Source organism: Anas platyrhynchos, chromosome 1 (assembly GCF_047663525.1).
Source record: "Anas platyrhynchos isolate ZD024472 breed Pekin duck chromosome 1, IASCAAS_PekinDuck_T2T, whole genome shotgun sequence".
NCBI lineage: Eukaryota > Metazoa > Chordata > Aves > Anseriformes > Anatidae > Anas > Anas platyrhynchos.
In genome coordinates this window covers 115,346,713-115,360,009 of record NC_092587.1, presented here as the reverse complement: position 1 = coordinate 115,360,009, position 13,297 = coordinate 115,346,713, and the positions used below count along the sequence as shown (strand labels likewise).

The window sequence follows — 13,297 nt, the reverse complement described above, 5'->3', positions numbered from 1 at the left end:
CCCCCTTGCAGCTAAACAGGGACTTGCTGGACAGCAGTTTCTTATTTTAATGTGGTCTAGTGAACAAAGATTACAAGATGTTGTATGAATGTTGGATTGTTCCCCCTCAGTTCAAAACAAGTCATTGTTGTGGGATGGGAAATTGTGGTTTCTAAAAAGACAAACATCCCTTCTTGCTTGTTTCATTAAGCTGGCAAAAGAAAATTTAATTCAAATTAAGAAAACTCGTATTCAGACAGATCCATTGGAGAAAAACAATTGATATTTATGTGCTGTTGTCACTTTGTGCTCATTACAGGGGCTAATATTTTGCAAGACACATCTTTTAAACCCTACTAAGCTTATTATTTACTATCTCCCGACAAGCATGACTTCATTTCAAGAGCTGGCACACATCCCATTGTAAGAATCTAATCTTTAATACATATCCTAATTACATATGCACATTTAATGCTAAAAACAAAAGCCAAAATTCAAAACAAAGTTAAAAAACAAACAAACAAACAAATTAATTTTATTAAACAAGGCAATTGGATTAAAGAGCACAGAGAAAACTTAAATATAAGTCACATATGCCACAGCAAAAAAAAAATCATTAAAAGAAGGGGGAAAAAAGGTTAAAAAAAAGCAGTCAGATAACTCTTTATAGCTGGCCTTATCTGACCTCTCTGAACTCCTATCTTGTTTACTTCCCATCTGCTATATGATGATAACTTTATAAGCAGCACATTTAAGTACTCATCACAAGTTCATTCAAGTCAATTGTTCTGATGGTGTTTTATTACATGAAAGGGTGTATTCTTCTAGATGATCCACATGTATTAACTTATCTCAACACCGAAGGCTGATTTTTAATCAATTTGTGCTGTTTCACAGGGGCACAAAAATCCTACAATAGTTAGCAGTATAAACAGAAACAAATGATCTCTTAAGATCTGAATACCTAATCATAACACTTATAGGCTCTTTCTATATATTTACTCATTTTTAGATTACTGTAGTCTGGAAGCCATTTTCTTTCCAGGAAATACAGTCTATGACATTGTACATTACTGAAATGTTTTGAATTTAAAAACTTTGAGCCACAAATTTATGAACTACCTTAATACTTCCAAAGATTCCTTCCATCTATTAAAAGAGAAGTAAATTAGATAAAATTGTTTGGAAAATTGCAAATCTATTACTAATTTTAACTAAATTCTTATGCATTGATCTTTCCCTTCAGAAACCACAGTCTCATTTTAATTCTTTCTTGAGGTAAAATTTTATTTTTTAATCAATCTGTTAAGAAATTGCTTCCAGTATTTTAGCACAACAAAAGAGGGGGTACAGGCTTAGGATTTACAGTTTTAATGCTTCGGATAAATAGAACTGTCTGCTTTTAAGTCAATTACCTTGTAAAAGATAGACCACATTACTGAAGATATATGAAGTGAAGAAATCTAATGAAATGACAAGATGGTTTTACAATTTCTAGATGTTATTTAATTCTGCCTGTTAGTTGAATTAATTTCATATATATGCAATTGAAGAGTTATGAGCGTGTTCATTTTTCCTTTGGCTCTACAATGTCACTACTCTCACCACAGCCTGTGATATACTATCAACTGAAAAAGAAACATTTTCTAAGGTGAGGTTCTTTCATTTTTTTTTCTTATAAGTGACTGGGCAGAATTTTTATTTTATTTTTATTCTGCTTTACCTTCTTTTCAGTTAGAAGGCAAGTTCTCAGTTAATTTTTGTTTGTTTGTTTTGAAGGAACTCCACCCACTGAAGTTATATTTTCAGTTATTCTATTACACAAACAGCACTCACACTCCTAAACAGGAGTTTGCACTGCTCTGCATTAATGAAAATTATTCAGGGCAAGGTATCTTGCAAATTCAAGTCCCTGTTCCACAACCCCTTGCATTCAGGTGCTCAGGCAGCCACCTAGAGTGTACCACCACACCTTCCTTCAGAAGGCATCATCTTAGGAACACAGATAAAATCCCATGATCAGATAACAGCACCAGAAGCAGTAACTAATTGTCCAGTCTGTTCAGGTTTACTCATCCATGTCTCATTAGCACTAGTTACCTCCTGTTCATAACTGAATAGTTCAGTGTGACCTTGAGGGATCTGAAGGACAATAGGCTACAATGAAGGAGATAAAGTAAACCATGCCCAAAAAAGCGACTGAAAAGGGGTTTATTGACCAAAAGTGAACAAGCAAAAAATAAAAAATAAAAAAAAAAAAATCAGTGAGCTCCCTCTAAACTTTGAAAACTTTCAGTTACTAAAAAGAAACTACTTTTAGCCTTCCACAACAAATTGTATCTTTTATTCATCTACTGAATAGTATATGGGGTATATTTTTGTAGAGAAGTGATTTTGTCTTTCCCAAGGCCTTGGATGGCTGAGCTTGTAAAACCACTTTCAAGTGCTGACATTTCCGTTAAGGAAACAGATAGTGCACCTTCATTAGCTTTACTATGAATCTTCAGATATCTTCTTCAAGCCAAGATAGTTATTAGGACACCAAATCCATTATTTACAATGAAACAAAACAAAACAAAAAAGTTAAGAAACACTAATCAGGAATACAGAAGTTTAATGATGCACCATTTTGCTTTCTTCAGCTGCTGAGGGTAGCCTCATAACACACACAGGCATTCAAATGCTATGCTATCAATATAATTTGCTAGAGCAGATATTTAAAACAATACTTTGAAGGCTATGAAGTAAACAGCCCTATTAAAAAAAGTTTTTTGTTTGTTTGTTTGTTTGTTTTCCCCCTCTTTAAGAGTACTGTCATACACCTAACTCTCTTATTTTTCTCATAATAAATGGTACTTCTTCCTTCAAATGTTCAGACTGACACTTATATGGAAATTTCTTATGTGCAATGATTATCCTTCCAGGCTGAACCTTTCTCAAATCCACATACAGAGCATGACAAATTATTCACACTACATTGTGCTCTTGGACTCAATTATCAGGGCTCCAGAAATAGGCTTCTGACCACAGACTGCATTAAACAGCTAAGATCCATATGGCTTAAAACATACAATGAAATAATGGCTAAAGTAATGAAAATTACATCTAATTTAAAGCCCAGTACCCAGCAGTGAAATTACTGACCACAGATATTTTCAAGAGGACTTATGGGACACAACACTCAGCACTGTACTAAAAGACATAAAGAGAAATTTAAGAAACAATAAGCCTCCACATTTGAGGTTAAACTAACAGTAAGACCACAATATTTGAAAAAAGGCAATAAGCACCTCTCTGAAAAGCAGTAATGATCACTTCATCACAGTGCACTTACAGAAAGTTTTGGAAACAAGTACAAGCAGACTACAAAAATAAAAACACCCTGGCATTTTTATTTTTATTTTTATTTTTAAAGATTAGATTGTCTCTAATGAAACAAACCAAAAAGAGTCATACTTGATCTCTACAGAGAAATGTAGACAAAGTTATTACGGTTCTGTCCATGACAATAAAGGAACACTAAACAAGTCAGCTAGAAGTCAGTCAGTGCTATATGCTCAGGAAGGTGTTTTCTGATATTTCATCCCACAATTCAGTTGTGCTTTAGTAAGACAAAAACAAGAAGAAAATTGCCTTTTTTTTTTTTTTTTAAAGGAGGTTTACACATGCAAGACAAATGTATATTGTATATGATTGTGAATATAAGTTAGTTTTTTTTTTTCTGAGAGCAACTTCTCCATCACATTCAACAGGTTATTCCACTACAGTTTCCTGAAAAGCTGAAACAAAACAAGGACAAGAATTGCACTGAGCCTTATATCTAGTCAAAATATCACCTGTGTGAAAGCACCCAGCAAAACCACAGAGCAATTAAAGAAAGTAAGGAAGATACAGCTTAGTCATGGATACCAGTGAGGGGGATCCAGTTATAAAAATTTCAATTACTAAAATGGAATTTAATCAGGGCTCTAGACTTAAATACCCCAATAAATGAAGAATGCCACTGGACCTTCAGGAACCACTCCTGGTCAAGACTTCAGGTTCAAATGTCACTAAAAAACACTGAGCACTCTTGGCACCCCCAGGAATGGTTTCAGCCTTGACTCAGAGGAAAGAATGCCATCTAGTGAATTACTCAACACAGAAATGTCCACCTATATTTACCTGGCCTCATTATGGAGAGGAAGATTTTCTTTACCTTCCTACTGACATGAAGTTTATCAGGAGAGAAGGAAAAGAGAAAAAGAATGGAGGCCAGAGAAGAAGAGTCTATTTTAAAATAGGTCATTTATAGCTGTAGCTATTGGCAACTGGTGGATCTGGCCAAACTAAAAATAAATTCTACAGTTTAACAAAAACAGTTATAAACTTCTATAGGACCAACAGCCATCCTCTGAGGGAAGCAAGAGGTGACCTAGCCAGCTCCTCAGCGGTAGTATCTACATCCTGCTCTACAGAAGAGGGACAAGGAGTCCCTGCTCATGTTCATCCTTAGCTCCCACCCAACACTTCTCCAGATCATTTTGGCCAGCTCAAACATGACTTTGTCCCACTGGAGGTACTAGTGCAGGTGGCATAGGCATGACTCAGTCAGTGTCACCCAGCAGCCAGGTCTGTACCTTTTTAAAAGAACAGAAAAATGGTATGTTTTTGGCCATTTCTGGAATTCATAAAAGCCTGATGGTTTAATATCTAAAGTGATATCAACATGGCTCACATGCTTGCACAGCTCAGCTGTACATCCACTGACTACCCACACAGCACACACTGCCACGTTTAACATACTGGCTTCACCAAATGAAAGTACGGGGGCCCCATGTGTTAGAGTCCAAACACCAGTAAAACCCTAGCAGAGGAGTCTCCACAGCATTAGCAATCTAAAATTCATCATTACCAAGAGGAAGACCGTGTTCCACTTAAATCAGTGGACGTTTGATGCTGATGCAAGTCTTAAACCATTTAATAAAAAAAAAAAAAAAAAAAAAAAAGCACTTGAACCTTTGATTTAAAGACTCAGTTCATTCTCATCAAGTTTTTGCCCTCTTTTTCACACAATAGAAAAGATATAATACAGAAGTACAGCACTTTGCTTCCCACTATATTAAAATAATACACTTCAGTTGAATATAGTTTAATTACAGCTTACTCTGGTACACTCATATATTAATTAACAGTTTACTTGGAAATTCCTACCATATGGCACCGTAGCAGATGTTAATCATGTAAGGCCAAACACTTTGAAATTACTGTTCTAGGCACTTCATCTGAGGTATCAAGTGCCCTAAATTTCTACTTAAAAAAAAAAAAAGCCAAATACCCTAAAAGATCACATCCACAGCTATTTTCTCAGAGATGACATTATTTGGCAGATAGGCAGAACAAAAAAAAAAAAAAAAAAAAAAAAAAAAAAAACAAACACCACCACTAGATTTTCAAGCCTCTAGTGCTTTAAAATGACTTGAGAGATCCCTGCACATAAAGTAGAAAAAAAAAGTCACTTCATCTACCTGTTATCTTCTATCACTTCTAACCCCCATATATATACAATGAGGGAGAAATGTATGTGTGAATGATGCTCATCCTGGGTGCCACAGATTGATGGAGCTGTGTCTTCCAACACTTCACTTGCAAGAATACTGTCAGAAGCAGCAGATGCTTGTTCCAGGAGAGGAAGTTATCTTAAATTTAAGAGTAAGTGTCCTGATATGTCCAACTGTCCCACAATAAGAAAATAAATACCCCGCTCAGTGCTGCAAGGACGTTCATACGGCAGTTCCTTTCCTCTGTATTTTGTCTGTAACATGGGTCAAATATTAGCCCCCCAGCCCCAATTTTTCTTCTTGAGAAAAACAGCTGAACTCCATCTCCATACTTCTTCACCTTTTCAGGGAAAAAAAAAAAAAAAAAAAAAGGAGATACATTTGAAAAGCTGGGAGACTAGAATGAAGAAAATATGGTATTCATAGTTTCACAACACAGACCTTCCAGAATTGTAATTGTTCAGTAATATACATGGAAGTCCATACCCAACAGCATTTGTTTTGATAACCATTCAGCTTCTAAACTGAATGTTTAAATGTTTCATTAAATGAATTATTTAAACAATAAGTGTGACAGTAGTACAAATTTGTTTTATTTGGATCAAGGAATCTAAAGCTATTCTGCTAAGGGTGCTTGCTGCAGATGACCACCATTCCGGTTATCCTATGATTTAATTAGGAAATACTAACCTCTTGAAAAAGAAACAGAAGCCACATAGAACGAGAGCCTGAGGAAAAGGCTTCCTCTTTCTCCTAGTAGCATACCCCTGAATGCAAGCCTATACACGAAGAATTTTCTCAGGAAACAGCTTTGCCATATTCCTTTGGAAATCAGTAACAAATACTACTACCTGACTCTGAGAAATGCAGTACAATCAAATGCTACAGTAACTTTACTGAGATTAAATGGTTAGCTGACCCTTTGCAGGATCAGTCAGGAAGAACAGATCCTTTGCCAGTTTGGGTTTTAGAAAATAAAACTGCCTCCTTCATTATTATCAGAGTGCTCGAAGACTACTTCCAACGATTCTAAAAATACATATGTAAACATATTTCAAAACTCTCATTTGAGAAATGATCTGGTTTATATCACTGCCTTGCTTGACAGCCTTTAACCAGAAAAGGCATTTGTAAATTGTTTGGATTAATTCAGCAACATGCAAATAAATCTGAATAAGATCAGAATACAGAACTTCACTGAACTGTTGGAAGAAAAAAAAAACAACACTTGAGAAAACATATTGTGAGGCCATATTTAAACTAACAGATGTTTCAGAAACAGAACAATATGTTCAAACAAAATAAAGGTGTAAAGGGGCAGTGTTGAAAGAGCTTCCCAACTAGCACATTAATTTTGGCAATGAGTGAGATCACCTCATCTAGGAAAGCTCCCTTCTGAGATATCATTAATTTAGAAATGGATGTTCTTGTTATGCTTAAAATTTGGCTGTGTGAATTATTTGCAGAGCGGCTGCTTATGTAACGTTGCCTTTGCTATGGCAACACCAGGGCTGTTAGGCATTGTCACACAGGAGTTTCAATTTCAGTTTTATTTTCTGTTGATAAACAATGACAGGAGAGGTTTTCTAATCACAAACCAGAATGCTCTAAAACATATCGCTGTGACTGGTGTGGTAGCCACTGATGCTATTAAAATTCCTAATGTCGTAAGGGCAAGTAAGAAGTAAAAGATTCACAGGAAAAAAAAAAAAAAAGAAAGAAAGAAAGAAAAAAAAAAGCTAGAGAGAGATTTTTCATTGGTGCTTTCACTGCAGTTTTAAAACTGGGGTCCTTAAAACTTAAGTTTGGAATAGCAGTTTAACCCTTGATGGAGATGATCAGTCTTTGTAAAAACTCCACAAAGGCCTTATCTTACTGAAATTATTATTACTTTCTTATGAACAGAGTAACTACATGCAAGTTAACAAGTTCAGGAGTCCATCAAAACTAAGCTCCAACTATGGCACTACTTCATATTATTCCACAGCTTTTCCAAAGCTTTTCTTGCTAGACATTACAGTGAAATTCATGGCTCCATTTAATAGCATCGCTTCAAAGCTAATGGAGTACTATATGTACTTTCTGATACAGCAGAATTTCAGTTTGTTTTTCTTGGAAGGAAAAAAAAAGTTTTAATTCTGACAAAATGTAAAACACCCGATGTATTCTACATATGGCAATAAGCAATGACTATTCGAGCTGATGACTCTTCTGCAGCTCATCAGTCATCTACCACAACCCTTAGAATGAACTAAAGTTTCAGAATGCAAGTATTTTTCATACTCAATTCTTCAATTTTTGTTTCCCTGATACAACTCTACAATTTTCGTATTATTTCTTATATTTGCATTTGCTATCAAAAGCAACATGAAGGGAAGTAGCATATAACAGAACCTCTAACTCGGTAAACCAATAAAAATGGAGATAAAATTGAAAGCCGAAAATGAGGGCCCATAACTATGGGCAAGCATACCACCTCTGGTGTGCATGGTAGCGTAAGGCAGATGCTCATAGACCTTTGTGGTACCACAGTCCATCCCACACTCCAGAAAAAGCTCTCCCCTAACCTCTGTCCATAACAGTGTTCTTCAAAAGAAGCTAAAGAAAACAAAAGACAGCAATAACAACAAAAAAACATCTTTTAAAGTAGGCCTGACAGCAACCCTGGATATAGTGGTCACTTTTATCATTTATAAAGCTTAAATCCACTTTCTAGACCCCAGTGCTGTGAAAGGTTATGTGCCTTCACTGATGAGCTTCCCTGTTGCTACCCTAATAGTTCAGAGACTGCAGCAGGACCTGGGTACTGCCACAGAAGTCCTAGGGCTGTGCACACACAGAAAGAGGACTGAAAGGGTCCCCACAGCAACACTTTTTTTTTTTTTTTTTTTTTTAAAGTGTTAGAGTCTTGTTTCAGAGCATTTCCACAAACTCTTGCATTTTCTTGAAGAATTTGTAATTCCCATTACACCAACTGGTGCACATTTGTCAGCAGCCCACAACAACTCCGGGCAAACACATGCTGCTGAAAATGGACGTGAACCTTTGTACATAAAGAGTAGACAGAAGCTCAGTTCTTAAGTCCATGTAATGTTTCATCATCCAAATGGGGGACTTCTGCACTCCACTTTTACTTCGCTAACACATTCACACCACTCTCTCTTTCCCCAGTCCTCCTAAAGATTTACATTCTTCTCAATGCTGATAAAGTAGACTTCACATAGGTAAAAAGGCCAAATTCTTTAGCATTAAGAGCCTTTAAAGCACCTCCTTGCCTCAGATCTCAGTTTCTTCAGTATGACTACCATTATAACAGATTAAGCTCTATGAGCTTAGTATAATGTCTATGAGCCATCATTCAACAAACAAAAAATAAATATTTAAGCTTTGTTAGATAAAGTAATTTTGACTTTTCCAGGTGGATTGGCTTTTTGAACAGTTTCTGCCATTCAAAAACAGTGTTGAATTAAAACTAGAATGTTGTTAAAAGCTGCTAGCCCTTATTGAACTACAGCCATTATAAATAGCCTCAAACAAAAGAAGCAAAATTACAAAACCCAGTTAAAAACCTCATGATGGTTGGGAAGTAATTGCGTGTCTTGCCTTTGAGTTTCCTCAGAGCCTTAGCAATCCAAAGCACATTGACACGTTCCTTTCACAACTCAGTGAAAGCCATGACGTTCAACGGCACTCGCCTATGCAACTTGTCAACGTCTTGCAACGGTGGAGTGGAAGCCACGTATGTCCTCAAAAGGAGAGGCAGAGGAGTTGATTGACAAAGCTGCAGCTCACTGATCCATGCAGGGCCTTTATAATTAGTACTAAATATATGGAAAAGCAAAATAATGCACATCTTGAATTAACTTAAATATTAATTTTACCCTCCACATATAATATGCCATCCTGTGGGAGCGATGAGCTAATTCATCTGCTCTTTTTCCAGCTCTATGACAGTTAATGCAGAGTCTGTGGGTTCACCTCAAAAATATACAGAAACTCGCCTGCTAACACAAGCTCCATTTGTTTTGCCATTTTCAGTTGTGAAGTTTTAACTAGTTAACACCAACTAGCTCACATACTTAATCCACAACTTCTATCATACATGTTTTCATAGGTTAAAATTGAGATAGTTGCTTACTTGTGCACCTAACCAACTCCATGCCCAACTCCACCTACGAAGCAGAGCAAGAGTCCAAAGAGCAATAACGGATTCAGAAAACAACTGTGGATACTAAGGAATTAAAAAATGAAAGCACACTGGGGAGGCTGTATTTATTCAGAGAACATCCACCGTCTTGAGCTGACTCCCCATCCAGCCATCCGGCCGGGAGCTCGGCACTTTTATGTAACGCCTCAGGGTTGGAGTACTTTCCCTGTCTTCGTTTCTCACATCTTCAGTATTAGTTCCAATGCTTTATCACTGCTCTGAACAAAATGCCACTGATGTAATGGCTGTTTTGCCTAAATAAAGAATTCCAGACAGGGAATTCATTGCAAATGTTCAGGTCATACCAGCAAGACCATCACAAAAGCACTGAGAGCAATAAAATCTAAAGTGTTTCATTTCCCCTTGCTTTCAGATAACTGTAAACAATGTTAAACAGTAGGATTTTCCTTTTGCAGGAAGGATTGTGCTTTGAACACTGAAATCTGTTTTGAAGAACGCTCTTTAAAGAGCTGCTTTTAGCAGGCATATTACATAAAGGGGCACTTATTTAAAGAAAGAGGTTAAAACCAAGTTCAGCATTTATAATTCTGTAAAATAACCCTAGTAACTCAGCAAAATATCCTCGTGTCTTGAAGCTGAATGTAATTTATGCAGACCAGAACTGACTGCCATTAATGCAAACCACTAATGCACTCACCCCAAAGTTCTCAAGAGAAAGATATATCCATTCACACTTCACACATTTACCTGTCTTGGATATCTCTTCAAATTACAAACATAAATAAGCTATTTTTGAGACTTTCTGAAACGTAATTTGTTGGAGATGATGTGTTTGAAGAGGTAGAAGAACCTCTTTTCACCTGGATTTCAGCAACAATGTTCTGCAAAACTTCAAATGATAACTGAGGAAGACGAAGTTGCTGCAGCCCTTAACAGTCCTTCCCCCAAACTTTGGGAGGTCTTGCCCACCAGGCAGAACAGGACCTGCACACAGCTGCTGGTCTTACTCATTTCTAGGCTCAGTTTCTGAAATTGCATCACATATCTAGGCGTTTTTTTCTCAAAGAGCTCTAGCCAAAGGCAGGTGGTTTATCTCTATGCACGTCATTCTAGATGAAGTTTCATCTGCCATTCAGAATACAAAATAAAGAAATGAAAGCTTGAAGTAAGATCTATTTGCTTGCTCAGTAAGAATGAAAGTGCTTCAGAGAAACAACAGAGCATTTGCACCAAAATAAACAGATTAAACATTTAAACGCAAGCTTCGTAATCCAAACTGTAGGTGTGATTACATTAACTTTTTTTTTTTAAGTGAAGTTTACTTAATTATTTTTAAAAACAGACCTACAGCTCTATGCATTATTTACAGGCTTTTAACTACAAGCCTTCCTCCAGCCCCACAAATTTTTAATATTGGATTTCGTTTACTCAGCCTCCTGCTTTTAAATAACTGATTTTTATATTGATGCAATATAGAAACAGAGCATGTAATGCACTTCACCTGTCATTTATGAAAAGCATTTGATGTGTTACTGCATTTTGCAAACACTTCAGAAGTGTATCTGCAAATTCATTATTTTTCGTGTGTGTTCACACAATATGGGGGAGGTATCTCAGACATTGATTTGAAAAAAACTCCTACGCAGTCTTTTTTTAGAAGGAAAAATGTTGGAAGTTAAATGGCTGTAATAAAACAGTTTGAAGTTGAAAGGGGCTTGCTTTTAATGCTGATCATGTGTAGCTCCTTCAATTTTTTTTATTGATGTTTGCTAATTTCTTTGAATATGAAGCATCGCATTATTCTGTTTTTATAACTCTGTGGATTAGAGCACTTCAGAAAGAGCAGAACTATGTGCGTTACTTAACGTAATTATAACTCAACAGCTATAAATGCCAGGATGGAATAACTGAAAACATATGCTATGTGCCTGAAATTTTAAGGATGGTGAAACTGTCACATTAGTAGCACGCAGCATGTTATAAAGAACTCCCACAATGTAGCAGTTGTTCAAAAGTTGTACCCATCCGGTCATTCTATCTTTATAAAAAGATATATAATACTAGATGGTGATTTATCCAAAACACAGCTGTGGACTAAGTTGAATGTAAAAATGAGGAGAAAAAAAAAAAAAAGAAGGAAAGAAAACCCTTTTAAATTACAGTTTCAAAGCAGCATACGCAGAATGCGAGAAAAGCATTTCCAGAAAGTCCGAGTTTTATTCTCCAGAGACTTTATTTGGGGGGAGAGATGGGAGGACAGGTGAGGGAGCGGGAGAAGGCAGAGGAGCAGTCCCAGCCCGACAAAGGCAGCCCAGGGCACCCAGGTCAACGTCAACCGGGCATCGCTGGGAGCCGACCCCCGACCCCAGGCACCCCGACCCGGGTGCCCTCCGCCGGGGGCAAGGCACAGCCGGCCCGGAGCCCCCCCAGTAGCACTGACGGCGGCCGCCGTACCCCACATCCCCACGGACGAGGTTAAACTTTTACATTTGGGGAGCCGTTTCGCACCGCTCCCGGCGGGGATGCTCCCGGGGCTCACCCTCCGTCTCTGCGGCCCCCATCTCCGCGCCCAAGGGCCGGGGGGGGGGGGGGGGGTGCGCTGCCCCCACACCCCAAGGCAGCCCCTTCCCCAAAACCGCGGGGGGAGCCGGCGGGGCTGGGGGGCGGGACCCCGGCACGGGGGAAGCCGCGGAGCCCCCCGCACCTGCGGGGATGGGGGGACACGGGGGGGACACCGGGGGGCAGTGCCGCTCACCTTTCATCCAGTCGACGACCTGGCTCGGCGACCACTTGCTGACGGGCTCCATAATGAGGGCCATGGGGGGCTTGGGCGGCGCGGGGCTCGAGCGGCCGCCGCTCTCCGGGCGAGGGGCGAGGTTGTGCGGGGCGCCGGGACCGCGCTGCGCGGAGCCGGGGCTGCCCCCGGAGGAGAAGGATGATGAAGAGGAGGATGAAGAAAGCCGCTAAATCCCCGCTTGCCTCCGCTCCGCTCCGCTCGCTCGCCGCCTCTGTGCCTCTCTGGGGATTTCAGTTCATGTTGCCGGCTCGGCAGCAGGGGGAGGAGGAGGAGGAGGAGGAGGAGGTGGAGGAGGAGGAAGGGGAGGAGGCGGCAGCAGCAGCGCGCTCCGACGCCTCCCGCCCCCGTGGACCCGCGGGCGGCGGCGGCAGCTCCCGGCCCGGCTCGGCACGGCCCGGCCCCGCCGAGGGGTCGCTCCCCGGCGAGCGGGGGACTGCGGCTCTGCGGCTCTGCCCGCACCGGTGTCTTTTTCTCCTCCTGGCGGAAATGACGAGGCGGCTCCTGCCACCCGAAAATATCTCCCAGCGCGATGGCAAGCGGCACCCGACGGCCGCCCGGGGCGGGGGAGCGGCGGGGGGGGGGGAGGCCGGGATGACTCGCAAGGTGCGGGGGGGGGGCGGTGGCAGCGCCGAGCACCTGCTGCAGGATGGCGGTGATGCTCTTTGGGGGTTATTTATTTATTTTTCCCCTTGAAAAAAAGCATCTCCGCGTGGGTGGTGAAGGGTTTTTTCTTTTTTCTTTTTTTTTTTTTTTTTTAAGGAAAGCCCGGCTATTAAAATGCCTGTGATGGGCCCGCTGGCGGGTGGGTGCGGA

General features: G+C 39.8%; 1 protein-coding gene across 10 annotated transcripts in view; it reads right to left on the bottom strand.

Moving 5' to 3' along the window:
• CNKSR2 (connector enhancer of kinase suppressor of Ras 2) overlaps nt 1–13,049 on the bottom strand; it is a 218,705-nt gene extending 205,656 nt beyond the window's left edge. For 6 of the 10 annotated variants that reach the window (XM_027449076.3, XM_038167963.2, XM_038167988.2 and 3 more), the window contains exon 1: nt 12,443–13,047. In XM_027449076.3, coding sequence (XP_027304877.1) covers nt 12,443–12,506 — 64 coding nt within the window. In that variant the 5' untranslated portion in view covers nt 12,507–13,047. Of the gene's footprint in view, nt 1–12,442 lie in introns of all 10 variants that reach the window. The other 4 variants (XM_027449077.3, XM_027449080.3, XM_027449078.3 and 1 more) reach the window with 3 other exon arrangements.
• Between the last annotated feature and the right edge of the window lie 248 nt (nt 13,050–13,297).